The sequence below is a fragment of the Pistacia vera genome, unplaced genomic scaffold, assembly GCF_008641045.1.
Source record: "Pistacia vera cultivar Batoury unplaced genomic scaffold, PisVer_v2 Contig72, whole genome shotgun sequence".
Lineage (NCBI taxonomy): Eukaryota > Viridiplantae > Streptophyta > Magnoliopsida > Sapindales > Anacardiaceae > Pistacia > Pistacia vera.
In genome coordinates this window covers 84,846-110,548 of record NW_022196579.1, presented here as the reverse complement: position 1 = coordinate 110,548, position 25,703 = coordinate 84,846, and the positions used below count along the sequence as shown (strand labels likewise).

General features: G+C 35.4%; 4 protein-coding genes across 8 annotated transcripts; 3 read left to right on the top strand and 1 right to left on the bottom strand.

Annotated features, from left to right (window-relative positions):
• Window positions 1-3,609: 3,609 nt before the first annotated feature.
• On the top strand, window positions 3,610-8,456 carry LOC116114698 (O-acyltransferase WSD1-like). Of its 3 annotated transcripts, none has more exons than XM_031400834.1 (6): window positions 3,717-4,579; window positions 7,214-7,286; window positions 7,387-7,457; window positions 7,547-7,768; window positions 7,935-8,072; window positions 8,188-8,456. In XM_031400834.1, the coding sequence occupies exons 1-6, from the start codon at window positions 3,851-3,853 to the stop codon at window positions 8,350-8,352; spliced, it is 1,398 nt and encodes a 465-aa protein (XP_031256694.1). In that variant the 5' UTR covers window positions 3,717-3,850; the 3' UTR covers window positions 8,353-8,456. The 3 variants fall into 3 exon arrangements, with proteins under 3 accessions (XP_031256696.1, XP_031256694.1, XP_031256695.1); XM_031400835.1 differs by having other exon boundaries at window positions 3,718-4,579; window positions 7,390-7,457; XM_031400836.1 differs by lacking the exon at window positions 8,188-8,456 and having other exon boundaries at window positions 3,610-4,579; window positions 7,884-7,949.
• A 1,349-nt stretch (window positions 8,457-9,805) lies between these two features.
• Window positions 9,806-13,458, top strand: LOC116114693 (protein IN CHLOROPLAST ATPASE BIOGENESIS, chloroplastic-like). 2 transcript variants are annotated; one of them, XM_031400829.1, is made up of 11 exons: window positions 9,806-10,045; window positions 10,339-10,422; window positions 11,494-11,568; window positions 11,676-11,718; window positions 11,839-11,896; window positions 12,131-12,298; window positions 12,377-12,439; window positions 12,543-12,637; window positions 12,738-12,819; window positions 12,916-13,026; window positions 13,153-13,458. In XM_031400829.1, exons 1-11 carry the CDS (start codon window positions 9,943-9,945, stop codon window positions 13,291-13,293), a joined length of 1,023 nt encoding a protein of 340 aa, XP_031256689.1. In that variant the 5' UTR covers window positions 9,806-9,942; the 3' UTR covers window positions 13,294-13,458. The 2 variants fall into 2 exon arrangements, with proteins under 2 accessions (XP_031256689.1, XP_031256688.1); XM_031400828.1 differs by having other exon boundaries at window positions 9,807-10,045; window positions 11,673-11,718.
• Window positions 13,459-13,584: 126 nt separating this feature from the next.
• Window positions 13,585-17,871, bottom strand: LOC116114689 (filament-like plant protein 7). The gene is made up of 5 exons (XM_031400824.1): window positions 17,763-17,871; window positions 17,535-17,682; window positions 14,991-17,424; window positions 14,837-14,897; window positions 13,585-14,465 (listed from the first exon to the last, which is right to left on the bottom strand). The coding sequence occupies exons 1-5, from the start codon at window positions 17,856-17,858 to the stop codon at window positions 13,962-13,964; spliced, it is 3,243 nt and encodes a 1,080-aa protein (XP_031256684.1). The 5' UTR covers window positions 17,859-17,871; the 3' UTR covers window positions 13,585-13,961.
• A 4,146-nt stretch (window positions 17,872-22,017) lies between these two features.
• LOC116114694 (protein IN CHLOROPLAST ATPASE BIOGENESIS, chloroplastic-like) lies at window positions 22,018-25,610 on the top strand. 2 transcript variants are annotated; one of them, XM_031400831.1, is made up of 11 exons: window positions 22,018-22,196; window positions 22,490-22,573; window positions 23,646-23,720; window positions 23,828-23,870; window positions 23,991-24,048; window positions 24,283-24,450; window positions 24,529-24,591; window positions 24,695-24,789; window positions 24,890-24,971; window positions 25,068-25,178; window positions 25,305-25,610. In XM_031400831.1, exons 1-11 carry the CDS (start codon window positions 22,094-22,096, stop codon window positions 25,443-25,445), a joined length of 1,023 nt encoding a protein of 340 aa, XP_031256691.1. In that variant the 5' UTR covers window positions 22,018-22,093; the 3' UTR covers window positions 25,446-25,610. The 2 variants fall into 2 exon arrangements, with proteins under 2 accessions (XP_031256691.1, XP_031256690.1); XM_031400830.1 differs by having other exon boundaries at window positions 23,825-23,870.
• Window positions 25,611-25,703: the final 93 nt, after the last annotated feature.

Sequence of the window (25,703 nt, the reverse complement as noted above, 5' to 3'; positions counted from 1 at the left end):
AGATTTCGCTAAACCTCGGGTAGGAATATGTCGTTTGCTCTATAAATAATTGCAATTGTTATACTTAAAACTATTTTTTGTTTCATCGGTTTCTATTGAATATTGTTTAAAAATACAAAACTATATAGTAAAATATAATGCTTTTTCAATAATGTATGATAATAAGTTCAAGTATTTATATTATCGATTACGGTATGATTCCATAAACAATTTTAAATTTTTTGTGTTTCATTGTTATTGTAAATACGATAAGCAAATACTTTTGGTCGTTTGATCTTTGAATCTAAATACTTCATAGTTGTATTCCAAAATTTCTAATATGTTTTTTCTATATTTTATATCATAATGGCACTTATCATACTAATTTATCATTTACATATTTAGTATTTTATTAAGTGATGACATTATTTAAGGCAATATAGAGATTTTATATGTATAATGTTATATTAACACCAGATTTTGCATATAATTTCTCGTCCAAATAAGTTTATTAATCCCTTGGATCCATACTTGATTAATGGTGCCCATTTCTATATGGTGACCTGGAGTATGCATTGAACGTTAATAGTAGGAATTTAATTTAATTGAGTAAATGACCTTTCCCACCCAAAAAGTTTCAAAATATAACTTTTCCACCCAAAGGTAATATTTGGTTACTACCGAAAGCAGATTCTGGCGGAAAAAATTCTCTCTGTCACCACCATTTAAATTTCTAGTCTCTTCACTATAAAACCCCTCTCACAACAGCACCTGATTTCTTGTCGATTGTCAGCCACCGCAAAGCTAGAGTTTCATGTTCTTAGCTGATTTCCGACTGATTCCAGCAACGAATATTTAATTGGTCACCACCATTCGATCCACCGACCTCCACTCTACAAAATCCCTCTTACCTTGGGTCTTGGTAACTTACCGAATGCCAGTTGAGAAAGTGAAGTGTATTTTGGATATTAATGGAATATAATCTTTGAGTGGGAAAGTGGTATTTTGAAACTTTTCATGTGAAAAAGTGTCATTAATTCAAACCTTAGGTAGGAAAAAGTTGTTTTCTCTTAAAGTGTAATGAGGCCGAAAATGAGTAAATGACTTTTTCCCACCTAAGTAATGATTTAATGACACCATCTCACCCACAAACTTTTAAAATATCATTTTACTATCCAAATTTATATTATGCTTCCGATTCTAGCATCTTTGCGACTACACACCACCACCATTCTCCTCTCCGATCATCACTCACTAAAACCCCTCTAACCATACTCCCACTGACCCCGCCAATCGCTGGCAATCGAACAATTAAGGTTTACACAACCACCCTTCCCAAGTCAAATTCTGATCAATCCCAACCACCAAAATCTAACCTTTTACCACTAAAAGACTTATCAGCCTCCCCTCTTCAAAAGCCTAAACAGCTTGGACCGAGTTTATTCTTTGTTCCTTGCTGAAATATAAATTTGGATAATAAAATTATATTTTAAAAGTTCGTGGATGAGAAAGTGTCATTAAACCATTATTTGAGTAGGAAAAAGTTGTTAACTCGAACGGAAATGGATGAATCGCATGGATTTTAAACTCTTCAATTTGTTTTATTCATGGTATAACTCATTATTTGACTTGAACAAAATATGCTACTGACAAGAAGCACATGTTACATTTAAGTATTACCAAATCTGAATAATATTTGGCGCTAGGTAGTGGATGATTGATGCCCATTAATGAGTTCAATTAACATCTAAACTACTCCATTAACTCATTAATTACAACAAAAACTCTTCTTAATATTTCTTTATATAAACTCCTTTCTTTTCATCTCTCTTCAACTTCATATCTCACTTTTTTATTTATATAAACTCATGTCAAAATACACATGACAACAAATTATGAACACAACTACCTCTGAATGGACGAGTGGTTCGATAGAGACTCTTGATTATATCAAGGTTTTAAAATCTGACCCGGGGGGTGACCCAGTCAGGCAACCAGGCCACGAGTTAACCGGTTTAACCAATGGTTTGATAGGTTCAAAATCTAGCAAACACACCCCTGATCCATACCGTCAGACCCTATAGGTTTGAAATCTAGCTAACACAACCCCTAGCCAAATGAAAATCGGCGATCTACTGTGAGAGCGATGGCGACACACTAGGGAGGATAGATCGGGTGATGGGGAGGACGAATCGGTAGCTGGCAAGTTAAGGCATCGCCGGAAAATGGTAGATCGATGGTGGAAGTCAAACGGTTGCGGTGGTTTTTTTTTTTGCGAGATGACTATGGATCTTTGTGAACGACGGCAAGAGAGCTTGGGAGAAGGTAGATCGGTAGCTGAAGAGGCCTATTGATGCCAAAGAAGGCCGATCGACGCTAGGAAATGGAAGAAAAATTGCTAGACGACGAAACATCGTGCGGAGGCAGGAGATGAAGCGTCACGACCCCGGAGAAAGTCAGAAGGTGGTTTTCGACAACAAGGGAAGGTAGAAGGTCGTCAAAAAATGGGAGGTCATCGCCGATTTGCATTTAGCCAAAGGGTGTGTTTGCTAGATCTCAAACTTTAAACAGTTGAAAGAGTAACCCAACTTGAAGAAGGCCCTGGGTTCCGATCCAACCGGTTAAACCAGCCGGACCGATCCAGGTTTTAAAACCATGGATTGTATTACTTAAAAGGTATTGAGTTCGAATTCCTTTTCAGTTACTAATAAGGATGGCAATTGGAACTCTTACCCAGTCGATAGTTTTAGGCTCCCTGAGAATTAGTTGAGGTACGTATAAACTAATCCAAACACCTCTGATCATTAAAAAAACAAAAAACAAATTATGAACATTATTCAAACACGGCTTCATTTTGCTCTCTCCTAGGGATAGCTAAGTCTCTCAATTATCAATAATGTTCGAAAAAGTATTAAATATTTTTATAAAATTATCAAAAACCTCCTAAAAATGTCAAAATAAAACATTGACAAAGAAGTTTTTTAATACTTTCTAAAATCAATGAGATACTTAAACAATTTCTAAGGCGCAATGAAATTAACCCTTATTAAATAAATATATTTAAAGAGTAATGCTACACTTACATAACTCTTTTACACAATTTTCATTACATTATGATGTGGCATATGTCACAACCACACAAATTTTTAATTATTTTAAATTTTTAATATTATAATAGAATTTGTGTGGTTATAACATATGTCATATCATGATGTTTACAAAATAACATAAGTGTAGCATTACTCATATTTAAAAGAAATACAATAACTAATTCCAATTCTTAATGCAAGTGGTCCAAATAATAAAATATTGTTGTCCCAGTTATCAAGTAGCAATCAGCCAAACACACCCATCATATTAAATTAAATAACATGAATTTAGGTTTTTTTTTTTTTTTAATCATCGGTCTGAATCAATTTATACGTATCTCAATTAATCTCTCGAGACTCTAGAATTATTAGTCTGATAAAAACTCCAATGATTATCCCTATTAACACCCAATAAAAAACTCGAATTCAAAATTTTTGAATAATATACCAATCAGTATCCATCCAACCACTAGTCACCCAGAGACACTTAAGTAATTTCATTAATCATTAATGACTATGTCACCAGAATTCTTTAGCTTCTATTGAAATTCGATGAGGCCTCAGGATCTGCGAAGTATGATATTTAACGAAGCCTCTCGATTTGCAGAATATATTTTTATATAAATAAAATGGGTTCTCAAATTTATATTTCTTCTTACCTCATTTGCCCGCTGTTTATTGCCATTGGGCCACAAATTTTTCAATTCATTGGACCACATCTTCCGTCGTCGTCTTCAAATATCTACTACAGTAGCTAACTCATTTTGACCCGACTCTTTCTAATGGACTCCCACCCAAACGAACCCGACGAGCCACTGACGCCGGCCGGCCGCCTCTTCCTCCGTCCGGAGATGAACACGATAATCCACTGTGTGGTCGGCTTCAAACACCCCGTCGACGTGGCCGAAGTCAAGTCCACAATCAGAGACTCCCTCATGGTTCAACACCCTCGATTCTCCAGCCTCATGGTCCGTGACTCCCGTGGCTTTGAACATTGGAGAAAAACCCACATCGACATCGACCGCCACGTCATCGTCGTCGCTCACGATCATAACCTCGTGTCCGTCAATGACTACGTGGCGGACTTGTCAGTGAGTTCCCCGCTGAGTAACGACAAGCCCTTGTGGGAGATTCACGTGTTGGAAGGTCACAACTGTGCCGTGTTCAGAATTCATCACGCTTTGGGCGATGGGATTTCGTTGGTGTCCATGTTGTTGGCCAGCTGCCGAAGGGCGGCGGACACCGAGGCGTTGCCTACGGTGGGGGTGGTCGGGAATAAGAGGGATAATAGTTTGGGAAGGGATTGGAGAGAGGTCGTGGTGGGGTTTGTGAAGATGGTTTGGTTCAGTTTGGTGTTTTGTATGGAGTTTGTGTTGAGAACTCTGTGGGTTTGTGATCGGAAAACGGCCATCAGCGGCGGCGCTGGAGTGGAGCTGTGGCCGAGGAAGCTCGCAACGGCCACGTTTCGGTTCGATGATATGAAAGCGGTAAAAAGGGCGATTGATAATGCGGTAAGAGTTCAAAACTTAATTAGATTTATATTGTGTTTCGTATATGAAAATGTACTTAGGAAATATTTATTTATTTAAGAGTTAACAGTTTTTTCCACTCAAATAAGGCGTCAATGATACTGTTTCACGATAGGATTTTAAAATATCTTGGCTTTGTTTGGCTCACATTTGGAATACTACTATTAGTATTTCCAAAAAAAATTAAATAGTAAAATTATAAAAACTTATAATATTATTCAATATTATTTAATATTTTTAAATCGCTTAAATTTATTAATTTAATTAAATACTTCTAAATATTTTTTTAGAAATTACAAAAAAACCCTAACAACCCATATTTATCAGATTTCAGTCACCACCGTCGAAAAATAGTCAGAATCTGGTATAATAGTGCACTACCGACTAAATCTGGTTGGTTGTGCGTCGATTTAGCCTTTTCCGACCATATCCATGATAAATTTGGTCGAAAAAAGTCAAATCTTTGGCCGTAGTCAGTCGTCAACGACGGTTAACACATGTTCGTCGTTGACCATCAACGATGGCCGTATCTTTGGTCGTCGTTGAAAAGTAAATACGGCCAGATCTGGCCGTCAATGGCCAGATCGATGCAAGACCGGCAAGATCCAGCCAGTCATGCGTCGATACGACGACTCCGACCATTCTCCGATGGTGGTGGCTGGCTGTTCATATTTAATAGATGGGTTGAGAGTGTTTTTGTTAACTTTTAATATTTTATTATAGGAGTTTTTAGTAAATAAACAAACATATGGGGTGTTTAAAATAAACAAATATAGAGGGTATTTTTATTTATTTTCAAATTCTACATTGTAATACCTGCCCAATTTAACTTTTTTTAAATTTTTTTTCAAAAACTTTTCTGAAAAGTATAAAAAAGTGAATCAAACGAAGCTATTTTTTTTTTTATTATTCAAATTTATATTGCAAAGGCAAACAGAGAGTAAACCTTATCCAAATTATTGGAGATTTTGACGAGGGAAGGTTAATGAGTTTTTTTACGTTGGAAGATTGGATTTTTGTAGTTGGGATTAATTTAAATTTGAATTAGGATGGTCTGCTGTACAACCTAATCACTCGATTATCGGCGATTGACAAAGTCGATAAAAGTAGGGTTTGAATGGTTTTAGTGACTACTGATCAGAGAAGAGAATGATGGTGGTTGAGAGTTATCACGATACCAAAATTTAAAATATAATATAAATTTATATAATAAAATAGTATTTTAAACGTTTATAATTGGAAAAGTATCATTCTTTGTTTGGGTGGAAAAAAATAGTCTACTATTTATTTAATTATAAATTTCTTTGTAAATAGTGAATAACTTGAAAACATGTTTTGATAGGGCATTTAGTCAAATCAAATTCTGGGTTAATATAATTAATAAACTTAGATTTTAGTTGTTGTTTCACTTTGCTCTGGTCGTTTAATATTTATTTAATAAACAAATAAAACCTAAATTTCGTAAACAGTGAATTTAGTGGAAATCCCAATCTAGAAAAGGAAAAGCCAAAGCCAACAATAATTGATGGGCCCATGGGCATGCTTGTAGGAGAGAGACGAGTTTAGTCCACGTCACCGGATTTATTACACAAAAAAACATAAAATATAAAAACCTTTTAAATAGGGAGTACCACATTTTGCCACCCAAGGTTCGGCGAAATGACACTTTCTTACCCATCAAATTTCAAAATAACACTTTTTTCATCTATGTTAAAATCCATTTGTCAAGTTTAACTTAAGAATGACATAATAGTAAATTTATAAATACGATCAAACAATTTTTAAAATTTTAACACTAAAAAAGTTTATGATTTTAAATAACTTCTTTTAGAAAGTCTATAAGTCCACAAAATAGACTCTATGGACTTGTTTTGGTTAGGAAAATGTAAAAGAGTTTTTTAGTATTAATTTACCAAAAAAATACTTTAATATTCAAGAATATATTAAGTCAAATTTATAACAATGGGATGAACTATTTAGTATTTACCTCGGATCTAATGCTATTGCCTTTTTTTTTTTTTTTTTCCTTTCCTTAAGGGATAAACCATTCAGATTATTACAAAGCAGACTTTTATTTTGTGTATTCTCATAATTTAACACAAAATCAATATAAACTTTAATTAAATGGGAATGTACAATGTCTTTATTGGTAAAGTGTAAATATCAACCAAAAGATATTCAATAAAAATAGGTTGAAAAACGAATATCACAAGCTTTTAAACTCTTTCGCAAACTCAACGTAGCAGTTGATAATTGATTTTTGATGAATTTATCAAACGGGAAAATTCATCAAAAACCAATTATCAACTTTGTGAGATTTATTTGTCAGCTTAGTATTGCCTAAAGATATTCTCAAAATATATTTGATGTTTCTAAGATTACGATAACTTGCTTGAAAATGTCGTCTAATGCAAGATTTTAAAAATAAAGACGTAGTAGTATTTGTTCATGACAATAAATAATGATTTTCTTTTTTAAATAACAAAAGACAAAGATGGTGTTTATGGGTTTTTATTGTTAAACTTGATGTTAAAAATGTTTTCAAATTTGTGATTAAAAGAATATCCTTGAATTAATACTAATATTATTGCTGATCAAATTTGTGGTACAATGCAGACCATCAATGACGTTCTTTTTGGAGTGGTGTCATCTGGATTATCAAGATACCTGGATCACCGATCGCCAAACGGTAATATTTTTACTCCCTAAATTGTAGTTTTGCACTACAATCAAACACTAATCTTCCCTGATTTGCAATATAACAAATTTGAGTTATAAATTTCTGTTAGAAGCTCTACCAGAGGGACTTCGGATGACAGGCGTAGCCATGATTAATTTAAGACAACAACCAGGATTGCAGGTTACTTTTTTTGCAATATATTTCAATTCCTGTACTATCAATAATTTCAAGACAGGTTCGTGGAATGTTAATCTTCCGGGTCGGTTCAGGAATTATCCGAAATGATGAAAAGAAAGAATTCAGGATCACGCTGGGGGAATAAATTTGGCATGCTTCTTCTTCCTGTTTATTATCACAAAGCCGGTCCTGAATCTGATCCCCTGGCGTATTTGAGGAGAGCTAAGGCGATGATCGACAGGAAGAAACGAACTTTAGAGGGTCATTTCTCATACAAAATTGGTCATCTTGTAATGTCCTGGTTTGGATCAAAGGTGAGGATAAAATTGAAAGATAATGAACTTTACCTTTTCAGAATATCCTGATAAAATTATTTCAGGACTCCTAATTAAAGAATTACCAGTAAACTTCAATTCCAGTTTTTTCCAGATTCATTGCAGATGGATGATTTTGTGATTTTTGTTTGTTTTCGTATTGTAGTTTGCTTGCCTGCTGAATTACAGGATTGTTTGCAATACCAGCTTCACAATCTCAAATGTAGTTGGTCCTCAAGAAGAAATTACACTTGCTGGCAACCCTGTAACTTATCTCAGGGCGAATACAAGTAGCCTGCCCCATGTATGTAAATTCTCTAAATGCATTTGACAGAAACAACTTTTTTAGTCTTAACAGTTTAAACTGATCTGATAATATTATTGAACTTTGCATATAACATAAGTGTTTGCATATGCAGGCGTTGACGATGCACGTGGTGAGCTATGCAGGAAGAGCTGATATGCAAATCCTGGTCGCCAAAGACATCATCCCTGACCCAGAATTTCTGGCAAAGTGTTTTGAAGACGCGTTGCTTGAAATGAAAGAGGCGGCCACAGTAGCTGAAGTCTCCAACAAGATGTAGGAGGAAATTACAGTTCAAATTGTGAATTCAATTATACAGAAAAGATTTGTTCAAGAATTTGTGTACAGATGTGTTGTACAAGGAAAGGGTTAAAAAAAAAAAAATACTCAAAACACATGAAAGCACTGTATTATTAACTTTATAATAATCTCACATTAGAATGGAGTGTTGAATTATAAAGCATTAACCAATGCTTGCAGAAAGCCTTTTGATATAAGCCACTATGATATAGTTTATATAAGTACTGTATTTGTAACATGTTAAATCAATTTTTTAAATAGTAAAAAACATTTTTATTTTATTTCTAAGATTGGAGTAATTTATTTTCGGAGATAAAATGGTGTTCAATTTATTTTATAAATTATTTGATATATATAGTAAAGAAGCAATACTTTTTAGTTTTTCAAGTATTCTTTCATGGAAAGACTTTTTTTTTTTTTTTTTTTTTTTTTTATGATTAGAGTATGCAGACTAGTTTACACATATTTCAATTTATCTCTCAAAACCTTAAAATTATTAGTCAAGTAAGAGTTATAGTGACTATTTCTATTATCACCCAATGAGAGATTCGAACTCAAAGCCTTTTGAATAATTTATCCAAGACGTCTCTATCAAACAATTCGACCATCAAGAAATAGTTATTTATAGAAAGACTTAATACATACTAATCATTAAAAAAAAAAAAAAAACGAATATATAGGTAAATCTTTGTTGATGTGTGGTTCTGACACCAACGACCTCACAAATGCAAAGTGTTAAGCAGATCTTAGAAATTACACGTAATTAATTTGAGAGTTAGGATAAGATTATAATAAAATGCAAAGACCAAATAGTAAATGGGACAGTGAGAATTTTATAGTGGTTCAGATGCTTAAAGCGATTCCTACATCTACTGTTTTCTTTTATATAAGTGTTCTTGGTTATTAGCCAAGTCACAAGAGGTCACGAACAGCAAACAGAGGTACAAAACCTTGGTATTCAGAGAGAATATTACACCAGTCTCTTTTTCGTTGGTTATCTTTGCTATTTCTTTTATGAAAATAAGAGAGATCCCAATTTTTTAGGGAGAGTCCTCTATTTATAGCCGCTAAATTTAAGGTAATGATTACATGTCTACAATAGGGTAGTGTCGTGCAAGTCCTTCATTGCGTCACATTGGTTGATAACTTATGAAATATCCTTAAATTATATGAGGCTTGGACAAGTGGGCGGAATTCATTCATTCACAGACAAAACCTAAGCTTGTTGGGTTGGTGACAGTCGTATTCTCTCTGTCTTGGGGCGACGTGACAGATCTTAGACAACGCAAAGCTTTCTTGAACTCTGATTGATGTTCGCTGATGTAAACTTACAATAGTATGATCTTTTAGGCATAACATTCTTAAAAACTAAGAATAGGTTTTTTATTTATTTTAAAAAAAAAAATTATTTTACAGCTAAAAAAGCTGAAATTGAAAAATATAAAAGAAACTGAAAATTGGCACTTGAAGTATGTGCAACGACGTATGGTCGTGGTTGCTTTTGCTTCTTAGCCAGTGTGAGGTTGAGAAATAGTAGAATTGAGGCGGAGAGGTTGCAGAGGGCAGCAAAATGAAGCTGGGATTGATGGGAGGCATGCACAGAGCCCCTTGTGCCATCGCACTTCCTCTTCACCACGTCCAACCCCGACTCATTAGATGCTCTTTTTCTTCTGGTAATCATATCTCTTCTTTTATTAACTTATCTGATATTGTTTTCCCATACTTAATTGCTCACTTTCTATAAACTCTTGCTATTGAAAGTTTAAGATGTATCTATATTGAACTGGGTTGTACTTGTGAATGGATAAGTCTGGGTTCTTTCTTCATGTCAGTTACAGGAATGCTGGACCGGTTTGCATTTCAAATTAATTGTAATGTGTTAGAAAATGTTGACGAGATTAGAATATGAAATGGAACCCACTTTTCTAGTTTTTAATTTAAATTTCTGTTGTCAATTAAAATGCAGGCCATGTGTCATTTATCAAAGATATAGCAGCAACTGATCCTCCTCAGCATCTTGAAGAGTTGCTTAAAGTGCTTCACACTAGAGGTGGGGGGTGCTCAATTTTTTCAGTATTTCATGAGCCTTTACCATATGTGGTTCTAATTTAGCATTGATATGCCATTAATTGTTTTTTTGGAGGTCTAAGCTTCTGTATTGGTGGGATGGTGCTCACTATGTGGAAATTTTTCTGACTTTAATTTTGATGGGAATGAACATTCATGGTCGCTAGTGCTTTTTATAAAAATAAAAAATCCAGAGGATGGCTCCTTGATATATATGCCTAATTAGTTCAAGCTCAATTTAATTTCTGATGATGATTAGCATTTCATTATTATTTGATAAATTGACATGGTAGTGTTGTGATTTTTCTTCAATTTATCCCTAAATAAAACAAATATAGTTACTGCAATTAGGTGCAAGTCTGTCCACTAATCATAATTTGCCACCTAATCCTCAATGATTGCCCCATTCGGTCCTTAGTTCTCTTGAGTCTGTTAGTAAGTGACTTTTGTAGAATGCTACTATTAATTAAACTCTTTATTTTGTGGAGCATCAGGCATGCTTCGGACTATTTCTCCATTTGTTTCATTCAAAGGCATTTTTTGAAGTTCAGACTATGATCACTTCCTACCACAACTTCAAAAGACTTTGAGTTTGTTAGTTTTGATGGATAATTATATTCTTTTTTTATGGATAATCATATAAGCAATTTATATTCTGTCTTGATGGATAATTGAGTTCTTCTTTCTCATTCTTAAATTTTTTTTATTAGTTGTAATGTTTTGGTCTATATTAGTATATATTTTTGCGCCATAAAAATATGAAGAATATGAAATACAAAGCAGTTATATCTTTCAAGTTTGTAAAATAACACTGTAACCATTGTTTGCTCTCCAATTTTAGGGACTCTAGTAAAGTGTTTTAATCAATTCATTAAGTTTTGTGATAAGTTCCACATTTCAATTTGGTTTGCTGCTAATCTAACTTTATATTTCTGACAGATTTATTTTTTTATATCTTGAATGTTAAACCCGGTGGAGTTATAAAAAATTTCGCCTTGTTCTCTATAGTTTGTATTTTTGAACTATTATCATGTTTCTTTTTTCTTGGTTACAGGTGAAAGCATTGTTTCTCCTGGACATAGGCATGGGCTTATACCCCTGGCCATTCCTCTTTCAGAAAATCTGTCAGGTTATCTGAACATTTGCTTGCATTCTATGATTTTTTACTAGTGAAACAATTTTAACTGGGGAGTTTATAATGAAGCTGTTGGTATATCTGTTATATCCTGACAGTAGGTGCTGTAACTGCATTGCTGAGATGGCCAACAGCTCCACCTGAGTAAGATATTTGAATTTATATCATTGCAATCTGTATGATTTCTATTGCACCAAACACACATACATTGGCAAAGCTTTTATCTCTTAATTTATCTTCATACAACTATTTTTATTCAAACAGAATGGAGATGCCAGTTGTGGAAGTTCGCAAGCATGGGGTGTGGCTTTTAGCCAAGAATGTAATACATTAAACTGAAAGCATGCCATTAATGTGTATATATAACTAGTTCAGTGTACCTGACATTTTACTATATGATATCTTGGAAGTTTCACTTCGTTTCTTTATCTTTTTTCCTTTCCCCCTGGATTTGTGATGTAGAGTTGATTAAGGAACCCCTTGCTCAAGCCCTCTCTCAGAATATTGATCTTATTTTCACAAAGACAATTTACAATTTCCTCCTTTCGCAACCCAGGTAGATCAGTATATTCATCGAATCTTGGTTGAAGAAGATGCTCACCTCTCAGAAGAAAGCAATGGTGAATTATTTGAAGCTTCTTCTGAGGCTGGTAAGAAACTTTACAGAAGAGGTGATTTTGCTGAATCTCCGATTAAGAACCTTGATAGTTATCTCTTGAAAAAGGTATATATACTGTTGTGAGTTAAGATTTAAAAGGGAATCTTCTCGATGCATGGTGACAATTTATTGTCTGTCCTTCAGGTTGGTCTGTTTCCAGATGTTTTAGAGCGTAAAGTGATGCGACATTTTGAGCAAGGGGATCATGTAATTAGATTTTCTAAATTTTCGTCCTTTGTGTAACACATTTGTGCTGCTGAGATTGCTTAGTGTAATAAGATTTTCTTTATTTTGCATTTGTGAATGGAAGGTTTCAGCTATGGTGACAGGAGAGTTCTATACAAAAAGGGACCTCTTTCCAGGATTTGGAAGGCCATTCGTGTTTAATGCCGAGATTTTGGTGAAGTTAGTAGAATTTTCTCTTAAATATTTTCATCTGATATTTTTAGACTGAGCCCCATTGCCCTTCTCTATATCTGAAGAGAAATTTTAAAACTATCTGTAGAGTAGGGCGTGTCTCAGAAGCTAAAGATTCTGCAAGGGTGGCTTTGAAATCTCCATGGTGGACTCTAGGCTGCGCATATCAGGCATGGAGCATTTCTTTGATTTTTATCCTCTTTTCTTTCAAATTCTATCCTTTACTTTCCTTTTCCCGTGTAGTGACATCTGCTGAAATTAACCAGGAAATTGCCTGCATTGCACAATGGGAGGATGAACAAATCGAATACATAAAGGAAAAGGTGACAGAAGAGGGTAGACAAGAAGATCTGAAAAAGGGAAAGGCACCTGTCCAGGTACCGATGTGGTGGAGTTCTTTTGTTTAATTTGCTTTTCAAACTTAATTGAAGGGAAGCTTTTGTATGATTAGACCTTGATATGAGGTTTTATAATAAAGTGTTCATTCTGATTTCTCCATGCAGATTGCATTGGATGAGGCTGCTTTTCTTCTGGATTTAGCTTCTATTGAGGGAACCTGGGCTGACTCTTTAGAGCGCATTGCTGAATGCTATAAGGAGGCTGGACTCAATGAAATTGCAAGATTTATTTTGTATAGAGATTGAATATCAAAAGGAGAGAACAATGGCTGAGTAATGAACTCGTGTCCCTGTTTGGTACTTTGATTGTCTTTTAGTTGGCTTTTCTGATAAAAACATTTGACTGTCTTTTAGTTGGCTTTTCTGATAAAAACAAGCAATAGAGAAGCAGTCCATTTCTTTATTTTTTTTTGTAAGCCTTTTAATGTAACATTTTTGTTAACTCTATGCAATTAAATACAGAATTTATATATATATATATATAGAGGGTGTAGTGGCTGCAAGAAAAAGCACTTCGGCTCAATTGACATGCCATAATTTCAATCAATTCTCAATTCATAAAGCTTTATGGTCCAACCCCACAACAGATGACCACTCTCTCGCGCAAGCTTTCAATACAGAATTACTTTGGATCTCCAGGGCATAAAACCAGATATATTTACATTAGCAACACTTAAGAGATGCTATAAAACAATATCCCTTCTCTCGCTCTAGTCTCACAGTAAAAGATCCAAAGAAGCCAAGTTTTCACCATTTCCAATCACCAAGGTGGAAAATTAAACAGCAAATGATCAACAACTGAAGCATGAAGACAACTGGATTTATTTCTTCATCGAACATGTGCTATTGCTGCTATGGCAGCAGTGGTTCTCCTTCAACTTTGCCATGGACCGTGGCTTCTTTATATTTTCTATTTAGACCATGGCTAACGGTTTAGATTTCTTGCTGCTCCCTTTCTTCCTTCTCAACAGTAGTTTCATCAGTAAACCAATTCCTCGTTTTTTGCTTGGCACAATAGCTAGAGAGCTTGCTGCAGTATTACTGGCTTTATTCTTTGAATCACGATATGTGTCTGGAGTGTGGACCAGTGCATTAGGATCATGTAAATAATTGCAATCCTTTGAGTCAAGAAGTGATGGTTTTGGTACATCTTCAATACTTAAAGTTCCTTTCTTATGGAAAGACTTGACAACTTCTGCCTTAGCACCATCTTCTGCTATCATTTGATCGCGTAAGGAGAAACGTTTGTTCAACTTCTTGTTAATAGCTGTAGTGGTTGCAGAATTGGTACTAGAAAAAACATTGTCAAAAAGCACTGCTTCCCGTGGCGAAGCCAGTGCCTTTAACTGTTTTCCCAGGTTTAAAATGGTCTCTTGGCACTCTGCCAACTTCACGGAAGCTGCTGTAATCTCCCAACCCTGCATATTTAAACAGCAGCATTCATGTCGAAGCAGTGATTTATTAATTGTTTTCTTTTCTCAGTTGCACTGATGGTTTTCCTTCTTAAAAGAGGTTGCAATTAATGCAAAATGTAAGATTTCCCTATGGTGAAATGATCTAACTATAAAATAATCTAGCTACATCTTGGCAGTCGTTATATGATGAAAGTCAATGAGTCACAAATTATGAAATGGAAGTGATCAAATTCTTTGGTACTAGTTAGTATAATTCATCAGACAAATGTAACTGTTTTCAGTTAGCTATTCTCAAGGTTTCTATGTAGGTGAATCTATTTTTGTGAACAAAACAATAAGTTAATTATAATGTGTAACAACTGATAATAACTTACATTTTGAGATCGCTTTCCCTCCTGATTTGTGCCATACTTTGGTGTTTCCTTCTTTGCAACACTGGGAGTTACATAACATGTAAATTAGAGCTCCTTTGCAGTCTAGGAAAATTTTTGTTTACTACAAAGGGAAACTGAGAAATCATAATGTTACCTCTCTAACTGGAGTTGAAGCTCAAGACATGTTGCTTCTAATTCTTCACAACAATTGTTTTTGTACTCCAGTTCAACTTCCAAAGATGAGAACTTCTGGAAGACCTCACTCAATTTAGCTTTGGCAACTGTAAGCTGAGTATCAAGATCTTCATTGATTGACTTCTGATTTTCAATCTGATCCTCGATCATCTCTTTCGATTCTTTTAAAATTTTCACTTCTTCTTTTAGTGCTCCAATGTTGTCTTCTGATTCACGAAGTTGTATCATCAAGGCCTTGCTCTTATTGGTAAATGACTCCAGCCTAGCTTCTATATTCCTCATCTCATCTTTTAGTCTCTTGTTTTCCCCTTGAATATTGCCCTGAATACGTTCTGTCTGGAATGAAACATTTTGGTCATGCAAAGGACTAGCTGAGACTAAACATGAAGATTGCTCTTCAGATTTATGGACTGTGTTTGATTCCAAAAGCAAACCATCCACTGCAGCTCCAACTTCATTTTCACCTTCCGGTTCATTCCAACCAAAATGCTTCATCTTATTCCGTGTGGTTGGAGCATCTTTAGGGGCAAAAGAATTGTTTATAATCCAGTCTAAAGCAAATGACAGCTCCCCAACAAATTTTTCAAGATCAGATTTTCCATTCAATAGATCATTACAAGTGCAAACCAACTTTTGCAAAAGAGCACTTAGTTCAGAACTCCTCCATTGAAAGACATGGACAGTGTAGTGCACAGGTGTCACTAAATTTAAGGAACTTCTATCCCTCTCTGAAAAACTATCTGAAGCATTATAACCAACTGAAGATGATATAGTGAATCCTTCAATAAGTTTAATGATTTTACGGATTGACTTGATCAGATTAGACTCAAGGTGTTGGCTGCTTCTTTCTTTGATTAACGTGTCAATTCCAGAATCTGCATCCAAGGAATGTGAGGTTGGAGATAAGTTTGGAGATTTCAAAGCTATGTCACCGCTAATCTGAAGAGCTTTCAGTTCTCCAGTATGCCTTGAGATAGCAACTGATTCAGCTTCAGAGACAGTTGGGTGCTTTATAAAACCCAAAGCAATTCTGATATCCTCTAGAAGTTCATTTAGACTTTGTTTTGAAATGTGTTTTTGCTTCAACATTGCATTCAAAACAACCTGGAGCCAGTCAAAAGATTTTTCAGTGGCTATATCTTCTGAGTGGATCTCTGGTTTTGTCTCGGTAGGGTTGGAATGACTTTGTACCACTGGAACTAATTCCTTACCAGTTACATCAGGCTGACAGCCACCACCAGGGGCTGTTTCCAGAGAAACTATAGCTAATTTCTCCATCTCTACAAAGTCATCCATTAAGCTCATGTCCGAAACATCAATAGGCTTGTGTTCCAGTTGATGCTTGAGTTTTCCAGCTTTGAAATGTTCCAATTCCGAAATTAGAGCATTAGCCCATGATCCAGAAGAGCTAATCCCATCATCACTGGCATTGTGAACCGGCATTATGGAAAGTTCACTAGATACAGGGCCACAAATTGCCAGCTCCATAGGTTTCTGAACTTTACATAGCTCTTTAAGATGAGCCTCAACATGAGATAATCTGGAAGCTGTACGGGAATACATCATCCTTGAAGCCTGGAGTTCAGTGCTCTTCATAGTCACAGTTTCTTTCAGAGTTTTGTTTTCTTCTTCAATATCACGTAATCGCTCAATCAGAAGGGAATTGTTACTGAAATTTTCAGGAGAGAACTCCATTATGGCTTCTCTAACTATCAAATCTCTTGAAGGCTTCAAATTTCTTCTTTTCATCTCCATCTGATCCCTTCCCACGGTTTTGAATTCAGCCTTCACCTTTTCCAAAGCAGCAGGACCTGGAAGCTTTTTTCGCATCAAAAGTCGTAGTCTCTGACATTCTCCTTCAAGTTTTGCGATTTTCTTCACACTCTCCAAGTGTTGCTTATGTGCTGCATCAACAGATCGCCGGTTATACTCCATCTCATCGTTCCGAATCTCAAGCTCTTTCTCAAGAATGCGAAACTCATACTTCAGAAAAGCATTTTCTTTTTCTGTGGCATCTAATCTAGTCATTAGTGTATTAAATTCTGCTTCTGCCTGAGACTTGCTTTTGTGTAGATCTTCAATCTGTTTCTCTTTGACTAGGAGAGCCTTACTTAAATGACTATTCTCAGCAGCTAACTTCGCAAGACTTTTATTAGCCTCTGCTAAGTTATGTTCCAATTCTTTTCGAATCTTCTCAAATTCATTGGATGTCTTCATGACAGCATCATGTATCCTTTTCTCCTGTTCTTCTTGAACAAAGTTTAACTGCTGCTTACATTTCATCAATGCTGTATCTGAACAAGCTAATTTCTCTTCTGTAGCAAGTCCATGCCTCAAAGCTTCATTGAGTTCTTTTTTCAGGAAAGCTGTTTCCACTTCTGACTTTTCCCGGCCTAAGAAAATATATATTCATTGAATCAGAATATAAAAAGTAAATATTCAAAGAAGGGAAAGCTATGGAATATGGAAAAAAGTTGGCAGGAAAAGGATAACAGTGATTCACCTGCAACAGCTTCTTGGGCAAGTTTTGCATGTTTTCTCAGAAGGTCATCTTGAGGATGACAATCGAGGAGGACTGAAGCTAACTTCTCATTAAGATTTTTCACAGATCTCTCTGGTCCTACTGCTTTTTCTGTTGGAAGTTTTTGTACCTTATACAATGCATAACAAAAGTATATCAGAAACTTATGTATAAAAAGTGTGTCAAACGAAGTAGAGGAGATTCTGTTACCTCTTCATCAATTCTTTTCAGTGTAATGTCAACTTTGTCAGCAACAATAGTCTTTTCTGAAGATTTTTTCCTCCAAAGCCATGCCTTGTTGTCCATGATTTAGTTTCTGTGAATACAGAGATAAAATGGAATATTGTTACATTAAAGGTTTACTTTACCAAATTGAGCCATGTGGTTAATAAAACATCTATAAAAGAGAACCATTAATCCGAAATTCCCATGGGAAAAGAGAATATCAGTTTAATATTGGAAAACGAGGCAAATGTACACAATTAAAAACCAATAATTCATATCCTACAAGTTATTTAATGATTTTATGTGCAATCTGATGCAGACTGCAAGTTGAATAACTGTTTCTAACCACACTCTAGGACATGAAATCTACATGTATCATAATTGCAGGTAACTGCAATTTCATTGAGCACACTTGTGAAAGAAGAGAGAACCAAGCAGCTGGGTTCTGATTATGGTTATACAAGAACGACAACAACAATTAATGATAGTAAGATAATTATCATATACGATTACAATGCACGTTTGACTAAAATCAGATCACTTTAGTACGGAATGAGCAAGCATTAACCTCTTGGAGGAGCAAACCCTCTGATTTGATGGATAAAATAAAACTGCCCTTCTCTTGCTAGTTATCTCTTAAAAAAGGTATATATACTGTTGTGAGTTAAGATTTAAAGGGAATCTTCTCGATGCATGGTGACAATTTATTGTCTGTCCTTCAGGTTGGTCTGTTTCCAGATGTTTTAGAGCGTAAGTGATGCACATTTTGAGCAAGGGGATCATGTAATTAGATTTTCTAAATTTTCGTCCTTTGTGTAACCATTTGTGCTGCTGAGATTGCTTAGTGTAATAAGATTTTCTTTATTTTGCATTTGTGAATGGAAGGTTTCAGCTATGGTGACAGGAGAGTTCTATACAAAAGGACCTCTTTCCAGATTTGGAAGCCATTCGTGTTTAATGCCGAGATTTTGGTGAAGTTAGTAATTTTCTCTTAAATATTTTCATCTGAATTTTTAGACTGAGCCCCATTGCCCTTCTCTATATCGAAGAGAATTTTAAATCTATCTGTAGAGTAGGGCGGTCTCAGAAGCTAAAGATTCTGCAAGGGTGGCTTTGAAATCTCCATGGTGGACTCTAGGCTGCGCATATCAGGCATGGAGCATTTCTTTGATTTTTACCTCTTTTCTTTCAAATTCTATCCTTTACTTTCCTTTTCCCGTGTAGTACATCTGTCGAAATTACCAGGAAATTGCCTGCATTGCACAATGGAGGATGAACAAATCGAATACATAAAGGAAAAGGTGACAGAAGAGGGTAGACAAGAAGATCTGAAAAAGGGAAAGGCACCTGTCCAGGTACCGATGTGGTGGAGTTCTTTGTTTAATTTGCTTTTCAAACTTATTGAAGGGAAGCTTTGTATGATTAGACCTTGATATGAGGTTTTATAATAAAGTGTTCATTCTGATTTCTCCATGCAGATTGCATTGGATGAGGCTGCTTTTCTTCTGGATTTAGCTTCTATTGAGGAACCTGGGCTGACTCTTTAGAGCGCATTGCTGAATGCTATAAGGAGGCTGGACTCAATGAAATTGCAAGATTATTTTGTAAAGAGATTGAATCAAAAGGAGAGAACAATGGCTGAGTAATGAACTCGTGTCCCTGTTTGGTACTTTGATTGTCTTTTAGTTGGCTTTTCTGATAAAAACATTTGACTGTCTTTTAGTTGGCTTTTCTGATAAAAACAAGCAATAGAGAAGCAGTCCATTTCTTATTTTTTTTGTAAGCCTTTAATGTAACTTTTTTGTTAACTCTATGCAATTAATACAGAATTTGATATATATATAGATATGTTGGCTGCAAAAAAAACACACTTGGCTCAATTGACATGCCATAATTTCAATCAATTCTCAATTCATAAAGCTTTATGGTCCAACCCCACAACAGATGACCACTCTCTCGCGCAAGCTTTCAATACAGAATTACTTTGGATCTCCAGGGCATAAAACCAGATATATTTACATTAGCAACACTTGAGAGATGCTATAAAACAATATCCCTCTCTCGCTCTAGTCTCACAGTAAAAGATCCAAAGAAGCCAAGTTTTCACCATTTCCAATCACCAAGGTGGAAAATTAACAGCATGATCAACAACTGAAGCATGAAGACAACTGGATTTTTTCTTCATCGAACATGTCTATTGCTGCTATGGCAGCAGTGGTTCTCCTTCAACTTTGCCATGGACCGTGGCTTCTTATATTTTCTATTTAGACCATGGCTAACGGTTTAGATTTCTTGCTGCTCCCTTTCTTCCTTCTCAACAGTAGTTTCATCAGTAAACCAATTCCTCGTTTTTTTGCTTGGCACAATAGCTAGAGAGCTTGCTGCAGTATTCTGGCTTTATTCTTTGAATCACGATATGTGTCTGGAGTGTGGACCAGTGCATTGGATCATGTAAATATTGCAATCCTTTGGTCAAGAAGTGATGGTTTGGTACATCTTCAATACTTAAAGTTCCTTTCTTATGGAAGACTTGACAACTTCTGCCTTAGCACCACTTCTGCTATCATTTGATCGCGTAAGGAGAAACGTTTGTCAACTTCTTGTTAATAGCTGTAGTGGTTGCAGAATTGGTACTAGAAAAAACATTGTCAAAAAGCACTGCTTCCCGTGGCGAAGCCAGTGCCTTTAACTGTTTTCCCAGGTTTAAATGGTCTCTTGGCACTCTGCCAACTTCACGGAAGCTGCTGTAATCTCCCAACCCTGCATATTTAAACAGCACATTCATGTCGAAGCAGTGATTTATTAATTGTTTCTTTCTCAGTTGCACTGATGGTTTTCCTTCTTAAAAGGGTTGCAATTATGCAAAATGTAAGATTTCCCTATGGTGAAATGATCTACTATAAAATAATCTAGCTACATCTTGGCAGTCGTTATATGATGAAAGTCAATGAGTCACATTATGAAATGGAAGTGATCAAATTCTTTGGTACTAGTTATTAATTCATCAGACAAATGTACTGTTTTCAGTTGACTATTCTCAAGGTTTCTATGTAGGTGAATCTATTTTTGTGAACAAAACAATAAGTTAATTATAATGTGTAACAACTGATAATAACTTACATTTTGAGATCGCTTTCCCTCCTGATTTGTGCCATCTTTGGTGTTTCCTTCTTTGCAACACTGGGAGTTACATAACGTAAATTAGAGCTCTTTGCAGTCTAGGAAAATTTTTGTTACTCAAAGGGAAACTGAGAAATCATAATGTTACCTCTCTAACTGGAGTTGAAGCTCAAGACATGTTGCTTCTAATTCTTCACAACAATTGTTTTTGTACTCCAGTTCAACTTCCAAAGATGAGAACTTCTGGAAGACCTCACTCAATTTAGCTTTGGCAACTGTAGCTGAGTATCAAGATCTTCATTGATGACTTCTGATTTCATCTGATCCTCGATCATCTCTTCGTTCTTTTAAAGTTTTCACTTCTTTTTAGTGCTCCAATGTTGTCTTCTGATTCACGAAGTTGTATCACACAGGCCTTGCTCTTATTGGTAAATGCTCCAGCCTAGCTACTATATTCCTCATCTCATCTTTTAGTCTCTTGTTTTCCTCTTGAATATTCCCTGAATACGTTCTGTCTGAATGAAACATTTTGGTCATGCAAAGGACTAGCTGAGACTAAACATGAAGATTGCTCTTCAGATTTATGGACTGTGTTTGATTCCAAAAGCAAACCATCCACTGCAGCTCCAACTTCATTTTCACCTTCCGGTTCATTCCAACCAAAATGCTTCTTATCTTATTCCGTGTGGTTGGAGCATCTTTAGGGGCAAAAGAATTGTTTATAATCCATCTAAGCAATGACACTCCCCACAATTTTTCAAGATCAGATTTTCCATTCAATAGATCATTACAAGTGCAAACCAACTTTTGCAAAAGAGCACTTAGTTCGAACTCCTCCATTGAAAGACATGACATGTGAGTGCACAGGTGTCACTAAATTTAAGGAACTTCTATCCCTCTCTGAAAACTATCTGAAGCATTATAACCAACGAAGATGATATAGGAATCCTTCAATAAGTTCAATGATTTTACGGATTGACTTGATCAGATTAGACTCAAGGTGTTGGCTGCTTCTTTCTTTGATTACACGTGTCATTTACAGCTAAAAAAGCTGAAATTGAAAAAAATAAAAGCAACTGAAAAGTGGCACTTGAAGTATGTGCAACGGCGTATGGTCGTGGTTGCTTTTGCTTCTTAGCCAGTGTGAGGTTGAGAAATAGTAGAATTGAGGCGGAGAGGTTGCAGAGGGCAGCAAAATGAAGCTGGGATTGATGGGAGGCATGCACAGAGCCCCTTGTGCCATCGCACTTCCTCTTCGCCACGTCCAACCCCGACTCATTAGATGCTCTTTTTCTTCTGGTAATCATATCTCTTCTTTTATTAACTTATCTGATATTGTTTTCCCATACTTAATTGCTCACTTTCTATAAACTCTTGCTATTGAAAGTTTAAGATGTATCTATATTGAACTGGGTTGTACTTGTGAATGGATAAGTCTGGGTTCTTTCTTCATGTCAGTTACAGGAATGCTGGACCGGTTTGCATTTCAAATTAATTGTAATGTGTTAGAAAATGTTGACGAGATTAGAATATGAAATGGAACCCACTTTTCTAGTTTTTAATTTAAATTTCTGTTGTCAATTAAAATGCAGGCCATGTGTCATTTATCAAAGATATAGCAGCAACTGATCCTCCTCAGCATCTTGAAGAGTTGCTTAAAGTGCTTCACACTAGAGGTGGGGGGTGCTCAATTTTTTCAGTATTTCATGAGCCTTTACCATATGTGGTTCTAATTTAGCATTGATATGCCATTAATTGTTTTTTTGGAGGTCTAAGCTTCTGTATTGGTGGGATGGTGCTCACTATGTGGAAATTTTTCTGACTTTAATTTTGATGGGAATGAACATTCATGGTCGCTAGTGCTTTTTATAAAAATAAAAAATCCAGAGGATGGCTCCTTGATATATATGCCTAATTAGTTCAAGCTCAATTTAATTTCTGATGATGATAAGCATTTCATTATTATTTGATAAATTGACATGGTAGTGTTGTGATTTTTCTTCAATTTATCCCTAAATAAAACAAATATAGTTACTGCAATTAGGTGCAAGTCTGTCCACTAATCATAATTTGCCACTCTAATCCTCAATGATTGCCCCATTCGGTCCTTAGTTCTCTTGAGTCTGTTAGTAAGTGACTTTTGTAGAATGCTACTATTAATTACACTCTTTATTTTGTGGAGCATCAGGCATGCTTTGAACTATTTCTCCATTTGTTTCATTCAAAGGCATTTTGTGAAGTTCAGACTATGATCACTTCCTACCACAACTTCAAAAGACTTTGAGTTTGTTAGTTTTGATGGATAATTATTTTCTTTTTTTATGGATAATCATATAAGCAATTTATATTCTGTCTTGATGGATAATTGAGTTCTTCTTTCTCATTCTTAAATTTTTTTTATTAGTTGTAATGTTTTGGTCTATATTAGTATATATTTTTGCGCCATAAAAATATGAAGAATATGAAATACAAAGCAGTTATATCTTTCAAGTTTGTAAAATAACACTGTAACCATTGTTTGCTCTCCAATTTTAGGGACTCTAGTAAAGTGTTTTAATCAATTCATTAAGTTTTGTGATAAGTTCCACATTTCAATTTGGTTTGCTGCTAATCTAACTTTATATTTCTGACAGATTTATTTTTTTATATCTTGAATGTTAAACCCGGTGGAGTTATAAAAAATTTCGCCTTGTTCTCTATAGTTTGTATTTTTGAACTATTATCATGTTTCTTTTTTCTTGGTTACAGGTGAAAGCATTGTTTCTCCTGGACATAGGCATGGGCTTATACCCCTGGCCATTCCTCTTTCAGAAAATCTGTCAGGTTATCTGAACATTTGCTTGCATTCTATGATTTTTTACTAGTGAAACAATTTTAACTGGGGAGTTTATAATGAAGCTGTTGGTATATCTGTTATATCCTGACAGTAGGTGCTGTAACTGCATTGCTGAGATGGCCAACAGCTCCACCTGAGTAAGATATTTGAATTTATATCATTGCAATCTGTATGATTTCTATTGCACCAAACACACATACATTGGCAAAGCTTTTATCTCTTAATTTATCTTCATACAACTATTTTTATTCAAACAGAATGGAGATGCCAGTTGTGGAAGTTCGCAAGCATGGGGTGTGGCTTTTAGCCAAGAATGTAATACATTAAACTGAAAGCATGCCATTAATGTGTATATATAACTAGTTCAGTGTACCTGACATTTTACTATATGATATCTTGGAAGTTTCACTTCGTTTCTTTATCTTTTTTCCTTTCCCCCTGGATTTGTGATGTAGAGTTGATTAAGGAACCCCTTGCTCAAGCCCTCTCTCAGAATATTGATCTTATTTTCACAAAGACAATTTACAATTTCCTCCTTTCGCAACCCAGGTAGATCAGTATATTCATCGAATCTTGGTTGAAGAAGATGCTCACCTCTCAGAAGAAAGCAATGGTGAATTATTTGAAGCTTCTTCTGAGGCTGGTAAGAAACTTTACAGAAGAGGTGATTTTGCTGAATCTCCGATTAAGAACCTTGATAGTTATCTCTTGAAAAAGGTATATATACTGTTGTGAGTTAAGATTTAAAAGGGAATCTTCTCGATGCATGGTGACAATTTATTGTCTGTCCTTCAGGTTGGTCTGTTTCCAGATGTTTTAGAGCGTAAAGTGATGCGACATTTTGAGCAAGGGGATCATGTAATTAGATTTTCTAAATTTTCGTCCTTTGTGTAACACATTTGTGCTGCTGAGATTGCTTAGTGTAATAAGATTTTCTTTATTTTGCATTTGTGAATGGAAGGTTTCAGCTATGGTGACAGGAGAGTTCTATACAAAAAGGGACCTCTTTCCAGGATTTGGAAGGCCATTCGTGTTTAATGCCGAGATTTTGGTGAAGTTAGTAGAATTTTCTCTTAAATATTTTCATCTGATATTTTTAGACTGAGCCCCATTGCCCTTCTCTATATCTGAAGAGAAATTTTAAAACTATCTGTAGAGTAGGGCGTGTCTCAGAAGCTAAAGATTCTGCAAGGGTGGCTTTGAAATCTCCATGGTGGACTCTAGGCTGCGCATATCAGGCATGGAGCATTTCTTTGATTTTTATCCTCTTTTCTTTCAAATTCTATCCTTTACTTTCCTTTTCCCGTGTAGTGACATCTGCTGAAATTAACCAGGAAATTGCCTGCATTGCACAATGGGAGGATGAACAAATCGAATACATAAAGGAAAAGGTGACAGAAGAGGGTAGACAAGAAGATCTGAAAAAGGGAAAGGCACCTGTCCAGGTACCGATGTGGTGGAGTTCTTTTGTTTAATTTGCTTTTCAAACTTAATTGAAGGGAAGCTTTTGTATGATTAGACCTTGATATGAGGTTTTATAATAAAGTGTTCATTCTGATTTCTCCATGCAGATTGCATTGGATGAGGCTGCTTTTCTTCTGGATTTAGCTTCTATTGAGGGAACCTGGGCTGACTCTTTAGAGCGCATTGCTGAATGCTATAAGGAGGCTGGACTCAATGAAATTGCAAGATTTATTTTGTATAGAGATTGAATATCAAAAGGAGAGAACAATGGCTGAGTAATGAACTCGTGTCCCTGTTTGGTACTTTGATTGTCTTTTAGTTGGCTTTTCTGATAAAAACATTTGACTGTCTTTTAGTTGGCTTTTCTGATAAAAACAAGCAATAGAGAAGCAGTCCATTTCTTTATTTTTTTTTGTAAGCCTTTTAATGTAACATTTTTGTTAACTCTATGCAATTAAATACAGAATTTATATATATATATATATAGAGGGTGTAGTGGCTGCAAG